This window comes from Manis pentadactyla, chromosome 9, assembly GCF_030020395.1.
Source record: "Manis pentadactyla isolate mManPen7 chromosome 9, mManPen7.hap1, whole genome shotgun sequence".
Classification (NCBI taxonomy): Eukaryota; Metazoa; Chordata; class Mammalia; order Pholidota; family Manidae; genus Manis; species Manis pentadactyla.
The window spans coordinates 16458336-16481046 of NC_080027.1; the positions used below are offsets into that span (position 1 = coordinate 16458336).

Consider the following 22711-nt stretch of genomic DNA (forward strand, 5'->3'; position numbering starts at 1 on the left):
AGCATTTTTTCTCCTGCCATAGTGCCAACATCCTGTTATTATCCCCACCCTGTATTTTCCACATTCAATATGTGCTTTTGGAATTGAGGCTCCGGCCAACCATCTAAAAGTTCATGAAGTTTGCTGACGAACGGAGAAACTGGGGTGAGGTTATGTCTCACCTCCCCTTCGCCCCAGAGCCTGACTGGAGCTGAGAGGAGCCCAGGGGGCTTCTCAGCCCGTGAGGGGTCAGAGGGAGAGGGATGCGGTGGCTTTTCTCAGGACAGAGCTGCCCCTCAAAGCATCCTGGGGTTTCTCCCCAGGCCACATTTCTCTGGCACCGCCCCTCAAGTAGAGAATTAAACTAAGGATTTACTAAAAATGAAGGCTATCTGCACAGCTCCCCTCATATGAGTTCTTAGCACTGAGCCCTTAGTGATTACTTTGTACTAGAATCACAGAACTGCAGTCACTGAGTCATAGTGTCTTAGAATTCTATAGCATAATCCAGCCCCCTGTCTTCCCAGGGAAGGATCCATTTACCTAGAAGACTCAACTTTCTTGTCAATTTGTTTACAGATGGCAGACACAAAATAAGTAGATGGCATATGTAAGATCAAATTCCAGTATCTACATTCATGAGCTATAAGGGAACTTATGGGATACCCACTATATCCAGGCACTGTAGAAGGTGTTTTGTTTTAACTTGTATTAACAGTGTTCTTTTAACAGTTCTACACTTCTGAAACTTAGGTAAAGAAAGGCTGAGTTGCCCAATGTTACTACATACTAAGGGACAGGGAAAGGAATTAAACCCCACTGTCTGTCTCCAAAATCCTTGTTGTTTCTACTCAGCCATGCTTCCACATGCTTTTGAAAGGAGTTTCCCACTTGTAGTTGATGAGTTGTCTCCCTTACTATTTAACCATATTCTTCTATAGATTAAAAATCAGTCATTAAGAAGGTATAGGACCAGATGTAGTTGCCACTTTAGTGGAGCACATTTTACCTTTCAGAAAGACAAGTAGAACTAATTCTATTCAAGGCCTTCCTGATTTAAACTATACAAATACAAGTAAAACAACCTAAGAAGCCATTTAAAATTTTGCCTTCCATGTTAATCCTTATGTCCTATTATTGGTTATGATTTAAGCTCTCAAATCATAAAGGCAAAAGGTCTCACAAAGCCAAAAAATATGTGCAAATATTACCTTGAGTATTTACTAGTTTGTGGTAGCCGTGGCTAGCAGGGCTTCTCGGCCTCGGCACTGCTGGCACTCGGGGCCTGATAGTCCTTTGCTACAGGGAGTTGTTCTGTGTGCTGTAGGGTATCTGTCAGCGTCTTTGACCTCCGGCCATTACATACTAGCAGCACAACCCAGCTGTAGCAACCCAAAGTGTCTCCAGACATTGCCAAATGGCCCCAGGCTGGAGGTGGGGGGCAAAGGCCAAATCATTCCAGGTTGAGAAGCACGGATGTATAGAAAGAATTGCAGACTGTGTCCTCTGTTAATTTTTCCTGATAGAATGCCTCTTTGTTTTTCACATCCAGATTCAGAGAAGGTATGTGTTTCTCAGTACAACATTTTCCTCCTGCCCGTGTTTATCCAGGTGAATTTTAAATTATGTACCTAAAGTGCAACACAACATTTTAAACAAAACAATGTGTGGGACACGTCTGTATTTAAACTCTAAGCAGAACTGATAGGCCCTCAGAATCTTGTGAAAAAGTTTCGAAAAGCATGGTATGTCAGTAAAAGGGAAGGGCACTTGGGATGGTGCTGACGCTGTTGCAGCCACAGACTGCAAAGCGTGTCCGCCACCTTGAAATTGATGAAGGGAAACCTCACTGACATGGCTTCAGGGGCCAGCAGGGGGAGCTAATCGCAGACCCCTACCCTGGAGGAGAAGAAAGATTTCTGCCTTCTGCCCTAGTAAGAGCCCAGCCAATGGAGGAGACTGTCACAACTCAGCCAATGACAAGCCATGATATGTGAAACTCCCAATTTCCTCCAATGAACTTTTCGTTTAGAACAGCCCTTCCAACTTGGCCCTTTTCCTCTATAAAAAAAAAAAGAACATTTCTCTCCCTAGTTTTCTGGACTTGCCTGCGGTTTTGCTATAGCTTGCTTCTCCTGAATTGCAATTCTTTGCTATTCCCGAATATACCCCTTTTTGCTGGTTAAACAACTGACTTTCATTTTTTAAGGTTAACATTGTCAACCATTGTGATTATTTGGTAATGAAAGAATTGAAATATTTTGAGCATTTGAAACCTAACACGTTAATTTACTGCTCATATATAGATGTCTTATTGCCTTTTACTTAAGTTTTAGGGAATTGGATGGAGTTTGGGTTGACTAATATATAGCTTTTTTTTCCTTTTAAAATGGTGGTAAAAACTGCCTTCATGCAGAATACCTGATTTTTAGGAGTTCATTGCTGATGTTAAGCAGGAGAAGCTTATAAGCCTATCTGCCTTGGTCATTTCAAAATGCATCTCATTTTAATGTTTCAGCTAGGTTATAGTTGTCAGCCTCTCCCTTTTCCCCGTTTTCGACTTTCAAGCACCTTAAAGATGGAAACTCTAATACTGCAATCTGTGGACTCAGACCAGAAGGCAAGAATAGGCTAATTCCATGAAGAGGTGAAATGGCAGAATCCTTGTGGGGCTACAGTCTTCTTGAGTGGAAATGATATTCCCTCTTTCTTTCCCCCTGCAGAAGACCACTGTTCCTTGAGTTTGGCAAATAACATAGAGCATTTAGCATGTACCAACACTGCTCTAAATAAAATGAGACATTTAATATTTCATTAAATTCATCCTTCTGCATGTGCTACCATGTCACTCTCCCCAAACCCTTGGGAGATAGGTTCTATTATCATATCCATTTTAAAGATGAGGAAACTGAAGAGCAGCTACTGCTGGTAAGTGGGGGAGCTGAAATTTGAACTTGGCTTTTCCACTTGCATTTTCCACCCAACAGTTCAGGGTGTATGAGTTTTCTATTGCTACATAACTTACCACAAATTCAGTTACTGAAAACAACACGTTTGTTACCTTTTAGTTCCTGTGGGTCAGGAGTTGAGGCTTGGCCTAGCTGGTGCCTCCTGATCCCACGTGGCTGCAATCAAGGTTTCAGCCAGGCTGCGTTTTCATCTGGAGGCTCAGCTAGAGAAAACTCACTTCCAAGCACATTCAGGTTGTTGACAGATTTATTTCCTTGGGGTTGTATGACTAAGGGCTCTGGGTCTTGCTGGCTGGGAGGCAGAGGCCACCGGCAGATCCTAGAGGATGCCCTCAGGCCTTTGCTTCCTTGATGTGGCTGCTCACATCATGTCAACAAGGAGAATTTTTCACCTGAGTTGGCTAAGATGGGAGGAAGGACTGGAGAGTTTGTGGTAAGGGTCTGAGTATGTGTGGCCCAGTCCCTCATGTTGCACTACCTTTTTGGAGAAACTGCAGTTTTGTTTTTTTTTTTTGTAATCAAGAGTGAGAATGCAGTTTTACTGTGTATGCCAATATCTGCAGTGTCTGCTTGGACTTGGTTGAAACCATTCATTCCTGCGCTTACTGTGAGCTTATTAGACCTTCCCTTTGTGGTTCTTGCCTGATTTGTTTCTCAAAGTACATGTGGTAGTGAGGCAAAGGAGAGTCAAGAATGATTCCCAAATTTATGACTTTAGAAATTGAGTTGATTGTCATGCCATTTATGAAAGACGACCAGTTTGGGGTTCGGGAGATGGGGTGAAGGAGAGTTACAAACGAAAATGCAATGTCTTTAGCACACCATCTATCAGTTTGAAATATTAGTCCAGATAATTCTGAATCTATTCCAGATAATGCTATTTGGAATATTATTTCAGATAATTCTAGATATATTTCTCCAGATATCCTGAAGAATATGTCTATTAACAGCAAAAAAACAAATGTAAGAAACAGATTCTGGATAAAATATAATTTTATTGCATTGCTTAATTTATGGAATTGGAATAAGGAGGAATCTCTGAGATCCTCCATCCCCAGTTTAAAATAGTAATACACACGTGCACATTGGAAAACACATAAATAGGAGCTAAAAATATCAGTGTGTAGTAGTAAGGGTCCTAATGTAGTTTACTGAGTAGTGCAGGTAGACATACAATTAACAAACAAACAAAATAAAATATATAATGTCACTGGTAGTAAGGGTTATGGAGGAAAAAGAAGCAAGGATTGGGAAAGAGGGTTGTAATTTTATGTAGGTTGGTGGTAGAAACTTTCATTGAGGCTGAGAGATCTGAAAAAAGACCTGAAAGCAATGGAACTAATTGTAAAAAAAAAAAATGCATTGCAGATAGACGGGCCTGCAAGTGTAAAATTCCCGGAGAAAGACTATGTCAAGTGACAGCAAAAGACCCAACATTACTGGAGCAGAGGGAGAAAGGGAGGGTAGTCAGAAGACCCCAGAGGAAATGAGAGTTGAGATCCTGTAAGGGCATTTAAGGACACTGGCTTTCATTTGGAATGAAATGGAATGGGTTTGAGCAGAGGAGTGACATGGTCTGATCTCAGGTTTAAGGAAACCCTGCCATCTGCTGTGGAGACTGATTGAGTGGGGGATACTCGGTGGGCTGCTCACTGCAATCATGCCAGTGGAAACAATGGACCCCAGTACTTGCAAGTGGTGAGACGTAGTCAGACTCCATCTATTTTGAAGTTAGAACTAGCAGGTTTTAACGACGAATTAGATACAGTATGTAAAAGAAATAAGAGCATCAAGGATGACTCCAATGTTTTTGGGAGATGATGTTTTAAACGAATTTGGCTATGGAGAAGTGAGAGATGGCTCAATAACTAGACGGGCACAAGAGGTCAAAACTAACTTTTTAAAAAAAGTTTTTATTCAATTATAACATAGAACCAAGAGAACAGAAGTCATCTATGTGCAGTAACAGCATCCAGATCAAGGAAAAGAATATTTCCAGGAACTTTTAGGCCCTCTGGGTCCCCTTCCAGTCACTACCCCCAAAGGTAATTGCTATCCTGATTCTGATACTATATATTTTGCTTGTGTTTAAACTCTACTTTATGTATATGGAATCACAGAGCATGTGCATTTTTAATACACGACTATTTACCCCCTGAACATTATGCTTGTGGGATTTATCTCTATGGCTGCATGTAATTGTAGTCTGTCCACTCACGTATGCCATTGTCTGAATATGCTACAAGTCTTATTTGTCTCTTCTACTGTTTATAGGCATTTAGGGTAGATTCCTTTTGGGGACTGTTATATATACTTCTATGACTATTTCTGTACATGTCATTTGGAAAATATACATATTTGTTTCTGTTGCACATTCCCCTCTGGCACAGGACCCAAGGCTTAGACCCAGGGGGCAATATTAGGAACCTCTTTATTGGGTAGGTTGTGTGCTCTTTATTCCAATACAGGAATAAATTTGATATTATTTTTAGATATCTAATAACTCATTTGGTCTAAACTGAGATGGCAGAGAGAGCATTGTGGTTAATTTTAATCTTTGAATCCAGATATTTAAGAATAAAGTCATTAAATGAGATAGAATATTAAGCCATATTTAATTGACAAAAATTCAGTCCCTTCAATTGACAGAAATGGAGTCATAAATTTAAAAAATATTTTTGATGAAAATATTCTTGCAATCCCTAATATCTAATACTAATGCAATATAAGTGTGACAATAATGCAGAAACAGGGCCTGCATGGCCCCACAACTTAGCTAGGTCATAGGAACATAGAGTACACATTTTCTCCTCATATTTATAGATAGATAAATCACTTTCTGATAGTTTACCCAGAGAAGTTTATAAAGTTTATGGCCATCTTGGAAGACTCACTAATAATATTTTACTAATGTGGGCTTTTGGGAAATTATTTTCAAGAGCAATAAACTTACTCATACTGAGCAAGTGTGAAACAAAAGCTATTTTGGAAAGTTTACTTCAGTATCTAAAGTAGGTGAAATGTCAGGAAGGTCTAATCACACTTTATCATAATCACTGAGTTGCTCCTTTTTCTTCCAAAGCCAAGAATTACTCATATCCATGACCTTGTAGAATTCTTTTTGACATGTTGTATATGATCTTGTGACTGAAGCAAGGGAAATGCACTCTACAAAAGATAAAATTTGTTAGTAGCTTTTTAATTCTGACTTTGGAGGAGACTTTTTTGATACATATTGATAATTCACTCCTCCCAAATGTATAGTCATAGCTCTTCCAATTACCATAATATGTAATTGCATCAATATGAGTTCAAATGCCATTCTCCAGTCTGCTAATCACGTTACCATTTCCTAATAAGATCAAAATTGAATCATAATTTATTCAGCCTTCCCCCCCTTTTTTTACTATAGCTTTTGATATATGAAAATATTTAAAAATCATAATGTCAAGCCCTCAGAGAGAGTAGGGAAGAACACAGGAAAGCATAAATAGAACAGAGGTGTTTTAGTCAAATCTCATCACATTGCAAGGCAACTGGGCTGTGGGGACTCTCCAGGGAGGCAGGTGGCTGTGTTCATGACAGGAGGGAAAGGTGCAGACTCTCATGCTCAGCCTCTTGGTCCGTGTCATTCATTGTCCCTGGGATTTTACCTAAGCCTTGGCTCTTTTACAAGGAGTTGGGGCAGGTGATTTCTGAAGCCAGCTAGGTTCATGTGAAGCAATTCTCTGACTGATTTGCTGCCCAGTAGGCACCAGCTGATTTCAGATGATCAGCGTGTCGTCATGAAGGAGCCTATTCATTGAACTCTTTTCTGACTATAAATGTCAACTTCCATATGTACCTTATGCCCAATAATTGGCTCCTCTTTCTGCCACTCCTCAGACCTTGCTCATCATCACTCAAATCTTGGGACCCAGCAGGTACCATGTGACATTTCAGAGTACTTACGCCAGGGTTGTTAGAGTAGACCTGTTTCCACCAAAGGACAAAAGCGAATGCAGCTTGTAAGAGCTCCAGCACAGTGAAGATAAACATCACCACCAGCACACCCTGTAAATCAGGACAGGAAGGTTGGTGCCATACACTAGACAAGAGGCTGGGGGTGAAGGCTCTAGCAAAGCAGAGAATAAGGGACAGAGTACACTGTGTAATTCTCTGTTCTGCTTTCTCTTTTGGATCTCCTAACAGGTTAAGGGAAATAAGCAATACTAGTTTCATCTCAGAACCTTGGTATCCCACATTCTGAGATAACATCCTTCATTTATCTCTAGTTGCTTTTATTATTTTCTTTTTTCTTTGGTGTTTTTATTGTTGTGATGTTTCTCAGTGTGGATTTGTTTCTATTCTTGCCGTGGTCTCAGTGCCTTCCTTCAGACTGAAATCTTATGTTGTTTTTAATTCTGAAAAATTCTCAGTTATTTCTGTTTGTCCCTTCTCCCATGCTGGTCTACTGGAACACATATTAGGTGTGGGTTAAACTTTTTCACTTTGCTGTATTCTCTGTCTTCTCACCTCTCATTCATGTTTTCCAGATTTTCATCTTAGTGTGTTGTGTTCTGTGTAATTTAATCAGCCCTAAATTTCATGTCACTCTTAATTTCTTTGGATGTGTTGAATCTACTAGTTAACTGATATACCAAATTTTCAATTTCAAAGATTACAAATTCTCATTTCTAATCATTCTATGTAGTCCTTTTTCAAACCCACCTTCTTCCTTCCTGTCATGTTCTTTCATATTGGTTTCAATTCCTTTTTTAAATCTATTATCATTTAAAATACTTTTTCATTATAAATCTTTTAAAAATGATTGCATAATCTCCAGTATTTGGGCAACTAACTTTCATGTTTGTTCCATGTGCTGCTGTTCCCCATCTTTTTTATGTTTTTCAAAATATTTCTATTCTTAGGTAACTTCAAAGTGTGGGTGGTGGAGGGAGATTCTTTGACACGTAGGAGATTCCTAAGCTGGGTTAGTGGATGTCTCCCTGGATGGTAGTTTTAGGTTTGCTTCTGATAGAACCTTAGGAGTTTCACTGATCCAGGAATAGTTTTAAGTTAACCCTTTTATTTGAGATTCTTCTATTTTACATGTAATTTTGGATTTGGATACCATTCCTGAACCAGGCGTGGTGAGATAATTTCATCTTGGAAGCCTTTATGGCAGAGTTTCTTAAAGCCTCTTGGGGTATTAGGCAGAGGGCCCCTTGTCTTAATAAACAGGGAACATATCCAGTGTCAGACTGTAACATTTTTGTAGGGCACTCAGTGTGCGCTCCCTGCTTCCTGTGGGTCAAGAACCTCAGACCCCAGCCGCTAGCATCTGTGTTCCTACCCAGGCCTCCCTGGTTTTCTGGTCTCAGCTCCCATTTGGTTTCCTGGCTTTAGGGTCCTTCACAGTTTTTAGAACCTAAGATTTCTTTCTTCCTCGATATTTTTCCTTCCTTCTTACAACCTTAGATACATATGTTTGATTTTTCGATGTGTTACTTTTGCCCGGGTTGTCTGTGTGTTAGTTAATAAAGAGAGTGGGCCTTTGGAGTCTGCTTAGTCTGCCTTGTTGCAACTTCTCCAGTGTCACAGGAATTTTTCTTTGACTCCAGGTAACTGAGAGTGGGAGGCAGTTTGATGTGTATCGAGATTAGTTATCATTATATTAAACCGCCAAGAGCCAATGGGGAGGATGCCTTATGCACTCCTTTGCCAGATGCCTGCCTGCACCCGGGTTATTCTGTCTCCTGGGCATCTTCATGCTGATTTCCAACCAGATGGGTCTCTGTGCTCCTCCACTTCCTCAAGCTCCTGTATCAAAGGGTTGCTTTTGACAACCTTTGAGTCACACGGGCAGACTCACGGAAGGCTGTGAGTCCAGAAACTTGCATGCATCCTCTGAGATTCATGAGACAGATAGATCCAAGGGAATGAAACATACTGCCTTTGTTTCCTCAGCTCCTAGGAGGCAGTGTCACAAGGGAATAAATCTTTCTCCTAAAGGGCCAACATTTATGACTTGGCCTATGTATAGAGGATTGACTAAGCCAGGATTGTTCCCATCAACAGGTGGTGACCATCAAGTTTGGGGGAAAGGTGCCAAGAAAATGCTGCCCAGAGATGTTGGCATTTCTGCTTGAAGTTGAATCCCCATCTCTCTGGCAGCCCAGCTGAGCCACAAAATAATAATTATGTGTTTGGATTTAAGATTCAAGTTCTGTACCTAGCACCCTCCTCAATTTCCTTTTTTTAACTGCATAAACATCTCCCATATTATGCAATCTGCTGATGGGCTTCTTTCAATCAGACATTTTTTTCTCTGTTTCCAGACATTCAGACCAACAGGACTAGAAACTGCTGAACAAGTATAGATTATGCAAAGGAGAGACACTGAGATTTCACATGACAGGATGTTAAATCTGAAACTACTTACTATTAGACTGACACTGGCCAGGAGACAGTCCTTGACTTCGTGTGTTGAATAATAATACCCCGAATAAGGCAGTAAGGATAGAGAGTCCTTTTCTGAGCCACACCGCCGAGAGGCAGTCCAGAGGGCTACGAGGCTGTCAGCGAGGAGGAAGAGGCCCACTCCAGCGACAACAGCACTCACTGCATTTGAGATCAGGCTGCTCGTGGCCTGCAAGAGAAATTCTGCATTGGGATCTCATCACAGAAGCAGCATGTGATGCTGTTAACCCTCCATGCATTGCAGGGGTGCTTTCCTGAGTCCGTTTCCCCTCTAATCTGCATACTCCTATGGGGCACAGACTGTTTTATTCTTCCCTTCTCACTGTCAAGTCTATCACCTGCTGTAAGTAGTGAATATTTGTTGAATGAGAGAATGTATGAACATTCCTGCTTAGGGAGAGGGTTCTGGCTCCTTGACGCTCTGCAGCGCTGGAGACAGAGGTGGTACTGCTCATGCCACTGCCAGTATCTCCCTTGACTTCCTCAGCAGCCATAAAGTCATTTTATTGATTTCAGGGCTTCTGGAATATGACCTTTAGTCCCTCCTGGAAAGATGGAGTTATTGCTTCTCTTTCCATAGAGAAGCAGCTTTAGAACAAAGGCAGAAGCAAACTGGGGAAGTTGGAATACCTACCTAAAGGTGAAGCAGGCCTATGAGAACCACATTCACCTCCTTCTCTTCTGGGTCACATTCTACATTTTGGGGGAAAGAGCTCTCATAGGATATGATTCATCTGCAAAGGCACTGATGTGCCAGGCTCTGTGCCAGGTTCCCAGCACGTGCTCTTTTCTGTTTGAACACTGTCTTAAGATACTCTGTGTTGGGGAGGATGGTTGCCCTGCCCTCGCCGCCCTAGCCCAGTACCTGCATAACTTCAAGTGCTGAGTCCCTGAAGGAGGAGCAGACTGAATGGGCAGTGCCTTTGCACAGACCTGCCATGTGGGAATGGAGCCCCATGGTGTCTGTGTCCTGTTTGCAGAGCCCACCTTGGGTCAGGTCATCCCAAGTGTCACTTTCCCTCTCAGTGCACTTAGGGCTCTTGGGAGGCCATTGCTTGGGATCCACGTGTTCATCTTCCACATTTTATAAATGTAGCCCAGAGGAGGAAAGAACATTTTCAGGCACACAGATGGGTCAGTGACAGAGCTGGGATGGGACATTGGTCTTCCTGATTCCATAATCTGGCTCCATCCAAGGCTGTGAACTCTTCAAAATCCTGTGCACTAGTTCTGGGGTTTAGACTCTGGCCTCAAGCTTCAGGAACATGTGCCAGCTTCATACACCACCTCGCATGCCCTCATCCGTGCCTAACCAGACCCTGGGTCTTCCCAAGTCAGGATGTGGCTTTCCCTAAGTCATCTCTGTGGGTGCGCCGCAGGGGAGGGGATCAAAGACCTCAGCTGCTCCCCCTGCCAACTCCTGGGACCTTTGTCAGGGAAGTGGCTACCATCTGAGCATTTCTTATTTCTGAGTGGGTAGAGGAGATATCTACAGTATATAATCCCATACACTTCTGCCTCTGATCCTGCAATTTATAGAGAAACTGAATCATTATGAGGCAGGATTTTCTAGAAAAAGGATCTCCAGGCTCTAGCTGGGATGGTCTTCTGCCCTATTCAGGGCAAAGATAACAAGTTGTAAAGAATCCATGGAATATTAAAAAATTTCCACTGCTTAAGCAACTGAGGTGAACCTCCTCCAAGCCTGGAATGTGATCCAGGAGCATCACTGTGCAGAGGAAAGAGCCCTGGTCTGGAAGGCAGGAAATCTGGGCTTTCCTCTTGGTTCAGCCAACAGACCAGTGGGAAGAACTCCTGCTCTGAGTCCTATTTCCCTGAACTGTCAAATGGAGATTTTGAACTAGAAGAATTAACTCTGAAGTTACTTTTATTCCAATCAGCTATTGATTATTCTTATACTTACAAAGGGCTTAGTTGCTTTTTTCCCAGAGATAATTGAGAGGGATCCAGTAATGGCAAACTGCTCAGAAAAGAGAGAAATTGTCAGTTCAGTTTTCTTGTGGAAGTGTGGCCACCATGTTATTGTCAATCACTCAATCAATCAATGATGTAAAACTTTTAGGGGCATAACACTGTGGGAATGGTGTGGGCCCATATTGATAGAGGCCTGATTTCTGCCCATGGGAGGCTTACATTGACTTTGAAGAGCAGGCAGATGCACAGAGGGGCTGGATTTATGTTGGTGAAAATCACTATGAGCTGAGAAGGCCTGGAGAGAGAATGTGCATGGAGGGAAGAGAACATAGCTAAATTGCAAGGGTGGAAGAGAAAAGTTTGACTTAAAGGGAGAGCAAGTTGGGAGCAGCCAACAGAAGCACTTAGGAAACGGGCCCTGGAGGCTTAAGGTGCACAAACAGATGGGCTTCAAGCCAGTGGTGTCGGTGGCCTGCTGTAGACAGGGAGTTGAGGAAAGTGGGAAGTACAGGGTCATATGTAAAGATTCTTTAGTCATAAAGGCCAGAGGTCAGTATGTGACCCCGGTGGTATGTAGGATCCAGCTGGTGGAGGGAGGATGCTCTGAGAAGTGGGAATACTGGTTAAGCTTGTGGTTTAGGGATTAGGCGGTCACTGGTGAAGAGGGTCCAGTCTGAGCTAATTGATCTTTCACAGGGGAATGTGGGAGCCACACCTACTGGTTAGATAGAGAAGTCAAGGACAGATTATGTTTTTGGGGCAGGAGTAGGGCCTCTGGGCATCACTGCATAGCTTGTATCCACACAAGGACTGTATCCATACAGAGGTGGTGCCTTGGTAAAATTTGCCCAGAATTTTTCTCCTTTGTACAGGATATACTACATGGAAAAGAAGTGGCACTTTGTAGAAGGCATATGGAGGCCTCAGATGGTCTCTAAATAAAAGGGTCCACTAGGCCCTTCTTTGTGGGCCCTTAGATGGAAGGCAGCCAAAAAGTCTTCCAAATGCTCAAAATTTGCCTCTGAACATATAGCAGGAGTGCCACTTCTTCCCATGAATTTTACCGTTGCTACTTTAATTCTCTGAAAAGCTCATGGCATCTACCAGTAGTGCTGATAGTATTTTTTAAATGACCTTTTGCTCTCTGCCTGACAGGTGGATCATCCTTAAACTGGAGGGAATCCAATGGCCTCATCAAAGGTCCAAAGAAGGATGTAAAAAATCTTCCACTTTCCAGAGGTAGGCTGTACAGCCAGGTAAGCAATGCCCTTGCCTCTTGCCCCAGCCAGCCTGGCATGCTCACAGACGGGGATGGATTAAACTCCCCTGCGGCTCTCCTGAATTGGAGAGACAGACGTGGGACAATAACAGAGGGAAGGTTGGACGCCGTGGCCTTCTCCCTTCTCCCTACCTCATGGGACTGGGTCACCCCATGACTTAGCACCCAGTTAGCATTTAGAAAATATTTCCTCTTGGAGACCCCGCTTTACTCACACACAGAGCACCTACAAATGGGTACTCAGACATCAGAACGGTGGAAACTGCTGGCTTGAAGTGGGGGGAATAGGGAGCAGAAACCAGAATGGCCCCCATACTTGAAATCATCAGGCAACACAGAATCTGGATAATCTACAAGAGATAAAAGAGACCATCTAGAACACACTTTAAAAGATGAAAGTGATTCTTTGAATACACATTGTGAATTATAAAGAATATGAAAGTGTTAAAATTTGTCATACTGAAAAGGAAAAAAAAATGCAAGGAGACGAAAGACATTTTCTAAGATAAAGCCATGTGTAACTTTCTTCTCGGATTTGTGAAGCTAGCAAATCAAAGAGTGATCATATGCACATTTTAACTTTATTTTGAGAAAGGTAGTTGGCAATGTTTTTTTTTTTGTTCTAGGAAAAATAGATGCAGAAAATTTTCTGGACAGTAGCCCAGTTAGATAGATATTGAAAGCCAGGGAGTGTTTAAAAAAGGCTCAATTCCAATTGAAAAAGAATAGAGCAGGAAGTCTTTAGTGCCTTAATTCATCTTATCTTATTCATCATTCGATTTTTAATTATAATTACCATTTTTGTGACACCAATGATAATAATATAGTCTGCATTTATTTGATACTTTCTACATTCTGGTTATTTATGTCACTTATGGATGAGAACAACTTTAAAATAACTTGTATAAACCCACACAAATGGCCAAGTGGAAGAGCTAGGATTTCCACCACAGCCCTCAGTCTTACTTGCTGTTACACATATGTAAAGATCATGCACACGCAGGAGAAGTGACTTAAAGAACATACAACCATTCATACAATTAGTATTTATTGAATCTCTATTGTGTGCCAGCCACTGGGGGAATAACACAAATGAAAATCACTGCCATTGGACACGCATCACGTCCTTTACAGGTAAGTTCCTTAGAAAGTAGAATGAGTTAAGAGCAAAGTCATAGAAAAGGAGGCCTGAGAAGTACTGGGAACCTGGTGCAAACTCTGTAGGGCTTTGTAGGCTACTTGACCAACTTTGTCTCTTATCCTGAGTAAGAAGGGAAGTCCATTGGATAATTTTGAGTGAAAAGAGTTACATGATATAGCTGATATTTTTGAGCGATCATTCTGCTCGATATGGTGAGAAGATATTGGAAGGAAACAAAGCAGGGGATCAATAAGAAGGTCATTGCAATAATTCCCATGAGAGAGGATACTGGTTTGAAAGCTGTTGATGGTAGAGGTACTGAGAAGTAGTTGGATTCTAGATGTCCTATGAAGGTTAAAGCTACGGTATTTGCTGGCAGTTTAAATGTGGGTTATGGAAGAGAGGAATGAAGGTTGCCTCCAACGGTTTTGACTTAAGCATCTGAAATAATGGCGTTGACATTGATCTGATATGGGGGCTATTGTATGAGGAGTGCGTTTGGGGAGGAACATCAGGATTTCAGTCTGGGATAGGTTAAGGGAGAGATCTCTAGTAGATATCCAAGTGGAGATGCACATAGGCTGTTAGATTATATGAGTCTCAGGTTTGAAGGAGAGATCCAGGCAAAGGACATAGTCTTTTTTTTCCAAATCCTAAGTGGAGATAATATTTAAAGCCATATGACTGGAAGAGGACACCATTGCCGCAGATATAGAAAGAGAATGGGATCAAAGATGAAGTTATGGTGCCCTCCAGATTGAAGCTCAGAGAAATAAATAGAAACAGGAATGGAGCAGCCAGGAGGGAAGGAGGAAAACCAGAAGAAAGTGATGTGTAAGAAGCCAAGGAAATAAAACATTTGAGTAGGAGAGAGTGGTTGACCACATCAAACACCTCTATTAGTTCAAGAAAGTTAACAGTGGAGGCTTGGACATTAGATCAGTTATGTGGAGCCATGAGGACAAATACCACTGGATATGATTCAAGAGAGAACATCATTCAAGAGTAATTAGAGACACTGACCTCCTACCCTTTAGAGGAGTGTTGCTGGGAAGTGTAGCTGGAGGGTGTGTGAAGTTAAAGTATTTGTTTTTGCTTTTTGTTTTCAAGATGGAAGGAACTGCAGTAGGATTCTTTGCTCATGGAATTGATAAAAAAAAGTGCAGAAAGAATGGGGAGAATTACTGGAACAAGTGACAAGGGGTCTCTGCACAAAGGCAGGGTTATCATTAATTAGAAGATGGACATTTTATTCTTTGTAATGGGGGAGTGAAGAAAGAATATAAGATCATGGATGTGCATTATTGTAGAGGTGTAGCAGCTTGTGGACATTCTCTCTAGAGTGCCTCAATTTTCTTAGGATTTTAGGAAGCAGGGTAGTCAGTGGAGAAGGAAGAAGCATTAGAGATTTTTGAAATAGTTCCCTGGGGTAGTAGGAAAGTGGAAGGATGAGAGAAATATGTTCTTTTTAGGCAACTTTTACAAAAACTGGTATGTGTGTGTGTTCAACCAAGGTTAGTTGCATTTATTTAGGTATAATATGAGTAGGAAAACAGGCAGAGTTAGAATTAAACCAATGTCACAGTTTTTCCTGAAGAATGTGACAAGGAGGAAAGGACAAGGCTGTTGAGGGCATTCACGAGAGAGTGAACTACGGGCTCTTGGCTAGGTTGGGGAGGAGGTGAGCTTATAAGGAAGTGACGCTTTTTGAGGAAGGGATATTATCAGTAAATCTCAGGGAGGTCAAAAAAGTTAGTCAATGTAGAGTTAGACAGAGTGATCTGGAAAGAGTGGACTTGGTGGTTGGTGTATGGGATGGTTGAATTGTAGGTAATGATGGGTTTACACCATTAGTATGGATAAGGTCCAGGAATGTTTGTCTAAGGAAGGATGGACAGGATACTTGTGAAGAAGAAAGAGGTCAGGGAGCTGAGAGGAAGAGACACTGGGAGGAGCATAAACACGAGTATTGAACCAGCTGAGGCTTATAATAAAAACCCTACTGGAGGGAGAGATCGTGAATGAAGAGCCAGTGTCTTGAGGGGAGGAGGTCAATTACCTGGAGAGTAAAAGAGGTGGGAATGCACTGGAATTTGTCTCTGTGTCTCTAATACACCACATGGACTGTGAGAAGGGAGCTTTTTTGTTTTGTGTCTTTTAACTATATAGTTCACAGATTATCCTAACTATGTAAAATAATGGCTGGCACATTGAAGGCACTCAGTTAATGATAGATGAATGTATGAATGAATAAACATTTATAATATCTCCTACTGATTGGTGAAGCAAACAATGAAATGTGTTTATGATTCTCGGCTACATGTAGGCTAGATTGTAAGGTGCCTGGGCAAAAGGAACGAGAGAGTTGAAAGGCAGATCAGCCTGGAACTGGTTACCAGAATGAAGTAAATTAAGGAGTATTGGTAAGGCAGAGTGACAGTCATTACTTGGTTTTATTTTCCAGCAACATATTCATCATACAATTTTTAAAGGATGATCACTTTTCAAATTTGCCAGTGCATCCTTTAATGTTATTTTTTACAACACTGATTTTTTTTAGATCTTTAAACTAAGCTCAGTATTCTTAAATTACAATTCTATTATATCTCTGTTATTCCTAATATTAGAATTATCTAAAAATACCTTTTGAAGTTCATGACTGTCTAAAAATACTTGAAATAATGATTATTTTCCAGTGTTCAAAATATAAACAACACTTCAAATATCTTTTTGGGGAAGAAGACTGGATTAGGGTTTTTCTAATAATATGTTAAAAAGGATGTTTATGTTATTTTTTGTAAGTGGGAGTGAATTGCTTAGTAGGATGGCATGAAATCCTAAAGTAGGAGTTTTTTAGAGGTGAGAGGAAAAGATTGATCTAGAAATGTTCACAAGAAGCAAAAAAGATACTGCCTTTCCTTCCATGCCTAGAGGGTTGCCGTGGAAGCAGTGCCTTCAGGAATTAGATTACTGTTTGCACAAAAGATAAAGGTTTCCAAAGTTGGGAATGAGGAGGAGTTGGGTCTTCAGAGGGGATATTAAGAACCATGTGGGAATTAAAGTCCTGGATATGAAGGATGATAGCTTAGGACACAGGGGTGTCTTAAGATTATGCAGGTGACCAGGGAGGAAATACATCATGAGATTAGTCCAGAGCACCTCATCTCAAAATGTTAAGGAAATGAGCTCAGAATAAGAAGATCTAATGTAATCATATTGACTAAAATCATACAGTTAAATCCAAAATCTCTACTATATTAAAGACAAGTGATAAGAGACCTTATTACTATAGATTTCAGGTGGAAAAGACCTACTGTTTTCAGTTATTTTACAAAAAGGCCTGAGCAGGAGAGAGTCTATCTATACAGCCCCACTTCATGTCCCAATTAACCTGGAAGCAGACAGGAAAGAAAATGAAAGATTCCTCCAGGTGTGTTGTAGAGCTGTAGTCCGGGTCTGTGCATGATGTTTTCCCTGGTGCTCCCCTTATGGTGAGACGGACTTACTCCAAGAACTGTGGCTTCTTTTTGCAGACCTTTCTGCAGGTTTTCCTTTTGGTAGCTGTGTCCAGGTTTCTCTCCGTGGGGGATAATGATGCCCTGCAGAGTGAAGGCGTCAAAGGCTTTCTTGGTCTTGGGCTGCAATAACATGATGCTGATGGTTCTGGAAGAGGCAATGAACTCAGTGAGCTCAATTAGGGCCCAAGGTTTGACTTAAAGATACGCAACTCCCAGGAATCAGACTTTGTAGGAGCGTAATATTTTTCTCCATTGGATGATTTGCCTTTAAGGAACAAAGCTGGCTGTGGGGGAGCAGTGGAAGCACTGGAAAGCTATGCGTGCTTGGCACAGTCCGTCACTGTGGACAGGAAGCAAGGCGTGGGGCTAAAACTGTAAGCGTTTTGAGGAGGCCCAGATTAACAGTTGAACAATTCACGTAGCATTTGCTCTGCAGCCTTGAGTGTGTCCAGCTCCCTCTCCCTCAACGACCCTCACTTCCAGCCTCCCTTCCTTAGCCCTGTACCTCTGGTTCACCTGTGGTACATTCCCGTGCCGCACCTCCCAGTACTGTGCTTTTATGCTACCCCTGTCCTGCTTGGTCTTCCATCAGAGTCCTGTTTACTGTCCATTGATAAATTGATAATCCTATTCCACATTCCTTCCCTGTATAGAGCCTGTCCCACCTAGAATGACTCCTTTACCTTATTAGCTTAATAATTGCATATACGAACATTTATTTAACTCCTGCTGAATTACAGCACTAAGCCATAGTACTAACCTTAATAACAACTTAAATGTTATTAAATGCACTTTATACATCAGAAACTCAGGACAACTAAGTTCAAGTGATCTTTGTTAAACGATACAGTCACACAGAGCATGAAGTGCCGGTGCTTAGTTTGACACATAGAAAGTGTTTAAAACGCTGCAGCAAATACAGTTATTAGCCTGTATTTGCATAACTGGAAGTTGTATAACCGGGTCAGTCTGACTCAGAAGCTTATGGTATTTTTCTCAACACTACACTAACTCCCCTCATTAACTTCCCCTTCCTTCCTCCCTAACATTGGCAGCTCCGGGGTAGGCTCGAGGAGCAGGTTGTCTGCTGAGCCCCAGCTCAGCGGCACTCCTGGGCCTTTGGGGTGTCAGCAAAAGAGTTCAGCCACAGGCAGGCTCCCCAGGTCTCTTCTCTGCAGCACGTTCTCTGTCTTAAAGGTCCCAATTTAGACTAAGGTTCGTGGTAATCTGATGGAGCCACAGTTCTGTTCCCTGACGCTTTACCTCTATCTCTTAGTGTTCTAGGAATGGTTCCAGGCTCTCTCAGGTGGAGCGCATAGCACACAGAGATTGGAACTGGCATCAAAATCTCATAACTGGTGGGGAGATGGGGAAGGGCATTGGGCTGGGAGTCTGATGCCTCAGCACAGGGTTGTACATCTGAACAATGGCTAGGTGAGGTAAGCTCGTACTCTATACTCATCAAGTATCACTAAATTCACCATAGGCAAGTTATTTCAGCCACTTCATAGGTTTGTGGTGAGGGTTAGATGAGATGATGTGTGTAATGAACTCAGCATAGAGCAGGGCACATGATGAACTCTCCACACATATTAGTTATATCCGAAGCTCACTGGAATTTCAGCTCTCGTATTTATAAGCTGGCCACAAGCAGGTTATTTCCTCTCATTCATCCTCTGTTTCATTACCTATAAAATAGGCATATCATGAAGGACTCTTGTGAGGATTTGAATGAGGTGGTGTACATGAGTGTGCTTTGTCATGCCTCTGTGATGTGCAGGTGCTCTGTAATACTCAAAAAGACGTCGGTGGCCACTACTTCATTTCTACTCCTACATCTTTCCCCTGGTTAAGTTTCTTATGCTCTCAGGGCATCAACTACCTTATTTGAAGAGTTATTAAAAATAAAGTTCTCCTTGTGTAATGGGCTGATTTTCACTTTTTGGGCTGAAGTATGGAATATGGGCAGAAGTGTGGGTGAGGCTACCTGAACAAGGAAAGGAATAGTGTTGACACTAAATCCTTGCGGTAGAGCTGGGGCAAGGATGCTGTGGTGGTTCCAGGCCCCCTCCACTGAGCATTCCAGCACATCTTTAGAGCCAGAGATTCTATGTTTCAAAATGAAACAATAGTTCCTAATAAAATGAAAACAACTACTAGCATTTATTGAGCACCCACTGTGAGTCTGACACTTTATTAAGAGTTTTGCATAGTCTCATTTAATCTACACAGTGACTCTCAGAGATAGGTGCTGTTGTTACTTAGGGAGGCGAATAGTTTGCATAAGACTTGTATCTAGCATGTCGTGGAGGCAGGTTTGAACCCAGGCAGTCTAATGCCAGAGCTCTTCGGTCCCCTAGAGATGTGGGCGTACTCATGGAGCTACAGGACCAGCCCCTGTGTCCTTCCTCCCTTAGAGCTGAAGTCCATTGGCTGCCACTCAGCAGCTCCACAGTCACTCACACGTACATTTCTGACCTTGGGGAATGTGGGTTCATGGTCTGTATGTCCAGAGTTGGTCCCACAGTCTCTTAACTTGGCTTCTGCCTTACTCCCTGTAGTTTAAGAGCCCAGATGTGCCAAGTAGACCCCTTCTTCTTTCTGTTCTTAATAACAAGTTTCTCAAAGTTCATATGTATTGTCACATACTGCAGGACTTCCTCCTTTTAAGGCTGACCTTGAGGACATGTGCTAAGTGAAATAAGCCAGTCACAGAAGGTACAAATACTGAACGATTCGGCGTATAGAAGGTATCTAAAATAGTCAAATTCATAGTAGCAAAGGTTAGAATGGTTTTTGCCAAGGTCTTGGGGAGGAAGAAATGGAGAGTTGCTGTACAAGGTGTATAACATTTAAGTTATGCCAAAATAAGCTTTAGAGATCTGCTGTGTAACACTATGCCTATAGATAACAATACTGTATTGTACATTTGAAATCTAAGAGGGTAGGTCTCATTGAAAATAGATTGCATTTAAAAAATAAAATTGGGAAGAAAGAAAAAAAAAGATTGAACCCCAATTAGAAAAAAAAAGGCCTCATAGTTCTGGATTCCTTCCTGTATTTTTCAGTTCTTATTCCCAGAAACTACCAGATGTGCTCTCTCCTAAGCCTGAAGCTAGGATTTGGAAGCCTAGTTATTACCTTCTAGCTCACTGCACTCTCAGATATTATGTACATTTATTGCCCTTTATTGTTTTTTAATTGTTTTCTTTAAAAGAGTACATAACCTAGCAACTATAGTAGAAAAAGGAATAAGGTTGTGAAGGAAACAGAAAGTTCCCTACATCTCAACTACCATGCAACTGCTGCTGTCTCATATATGTCTTTTACATTCTCTTTTTCTCCTCTCTCATTTTGTCTCTCTCCTTCTCTCTGTATGTATGTTTACATACATTCAAAATCCTACGCTAACAGAGTCATTCTGTCTGTGCCATTCAGAAATCTTCCTTTTGCACTCAATGCTATTCTTGGATATCTTTAACACTAATGAATATAGATAATAAAAGCCCTAAATTTAAAAGCCAAATGGTAAATTCTGACACATGCTGCAAAATGGATGAAAACCCTGAAGACAATCTGCGAAGTGAAATAAGCCAGTCACCCAATGATTGTACTTCTGCGAGGCACCCAGAGCACTCAGATTCAAGGAGATGGAAAGTGGACTGATGGCTGCCAGGGGCCGAGAGCAGAGGGGAAAGGGAGTTAGCATTTAAGGGCACGGAGTTTCAATTTGGTAAGATGAAAAAATTCTGGGCTTCAATTGTGGTGACGGTTGCACACCAGTGTGAATGACTAAATGCCACTGAACTGTACACTTAAAAGTGGTTAAAATGCTAAATTTTTGTTATGTGTATTTTGCCACAAAAAAAGCCAAGTTGTATATTCAAATGAATAGGTGTTCCAAGATTCATTTAACCAGTCACGTACTTGTGGTTGTTTAGGTTATTCCTGTTTTTTTGCTATTATTTGTTACCTTTACAATCAATGCCATAAGGAACATCTTTGCCTCTTTGCTGTACCTCACCTTTTCAATTATCTTCTTAGAAGTAGATTTACTGAGTTTAAGGCTATAATAGTCGAATTGTGACACATATTGCTAATTTTTAGGAGGCATCCTGAATAACCAAGATTGTTCATGGCTTTATGAGGTGTCTCTGGACTGATGCCAGCATCTCCAACACCACAGTCCAAGGGGGAGGCCTTGTCCTTACACATTCACCAAGTGGGGACAAACTTGGGGTGGCCCACAACCTTCCAAGACAGTTCTGAAATCCTCACTTTGGGTTCAAACCATAGGTTGAAGGACTGCTCTGCACACAGCAGTTTCCTCTGTTACAGAAACAGCATAGAACAGTGGGGCACTCCTGCAGGATTTCATCTAATTGCACCATACTTGCTGAGAGCATGTCCTGTGTGAGACTGAGGGACATACCACAAAGTGCAGACAATTGTGGAAAATTACCACCTCCAATCTTGAAAGAAACCTAAGGATCATTTCACCTAGTTCTCTTATTTGGAAAGTGTGTACACTGAAGCCCAGAGAGGGGAGCTGACTCACCAATTCATTGCAGGTCATCAGCACAGAGACAGGAATCTGATTCCTGGCTGGCTTTTCAAAAGACAGTAATCTCTCCCCAAATGCCTGATCCAAACCAAGGTACCTACCTGTTCTTGCCGCCCAGTCTTGGGTGTTGTGGCTGGTGGGCCAGCTCACCTCTGGGGAGCCTTCAGCCAAAACTTCCTGCTAGGCTGTTCCTGCTGAATGATTTTGCTGCTCTGCTCTCCAACGCTGAGACTTCCTGTCCCTTTCTCAGAGCAATTTATGATTACACAAGATAGGGGTTTCGCTGTACTTACAGTTAAATATAAAAAATATCTCTGCTTCCTCTTTCTAAATTTCACGGTCTGAGAATGACATGAAAATGAAGTAACACATAAGGGAAGGAGCTTGTGAAGACTAGTGAGTTCTGTGCCCTTGTTAGTGGTCATTTCCCCCATTCCTGTAGGTAATTCAAACACTTCCTCTTAGCCTGAGTTTTCTTATCTACTAAATGGAGATGGATAATAATTCCCCTATATGGCTTTTGGGAGAATTAAAGAGAAAAGATGTAAAGAGCTTACAAAATGTAGGCACCCAATAATTACTAGTGATAATAATTATGTTCATTTTGAGTTTGGGAGAATTTATGTATTTTCCCATTTCCAGGCTCTTGGCAAACTGAAAGTGACCTATGGAGACTCCTGCCTTATTATTACTTCTTTGGGGCTGCCTCTTCCTCTGTCTTTGGCTCCATATCTTCCTAACTTCGTGCGCAGGAAGTCCAGACACATCTTGGGAAGGATGTCAGTGGATTGGCATCAGAGGCAGAGCCATCGAGGCCGCAAACAAGCTCCTATTCTGGGAATTACGGGTTGTTGAAGGGATGCT

General features: G+C 41.8%; 1 protein-coding gene across 1 annotated transcript; it reads right to left on the bottom strand.

Moving 5' to 3' along the window:
- Positions 1-5544: 5544 nt before the first annotated feature.
- MS4A7 (membrane spanning 4-domains A7) lies at positions 5545-22107 on the bottom strand. The gene is made up of 7 exons (XM_036917231.2): positions 21949-22107; positions 17272-17428; positions 12840-12974; positions 11335-11391; positions 9373-9579; positions 6900-7001; positions 5545-6116 (listed from the first exon to the last, which is right to left on the bottom strand). Exons 2-7 carry the CDS (start codon positions 17413-17415, stop codon positions 6042-6044), a joined length of 720 nt encoding a protein of 239 aa, XP_036773126.2. The 5' UTR covers positions 17416-17428; positions 21949-22107; the 3' UTR covers positions 5545-6041.
- Positions 22108-22711: the final 604 nt, after the last annotated feature.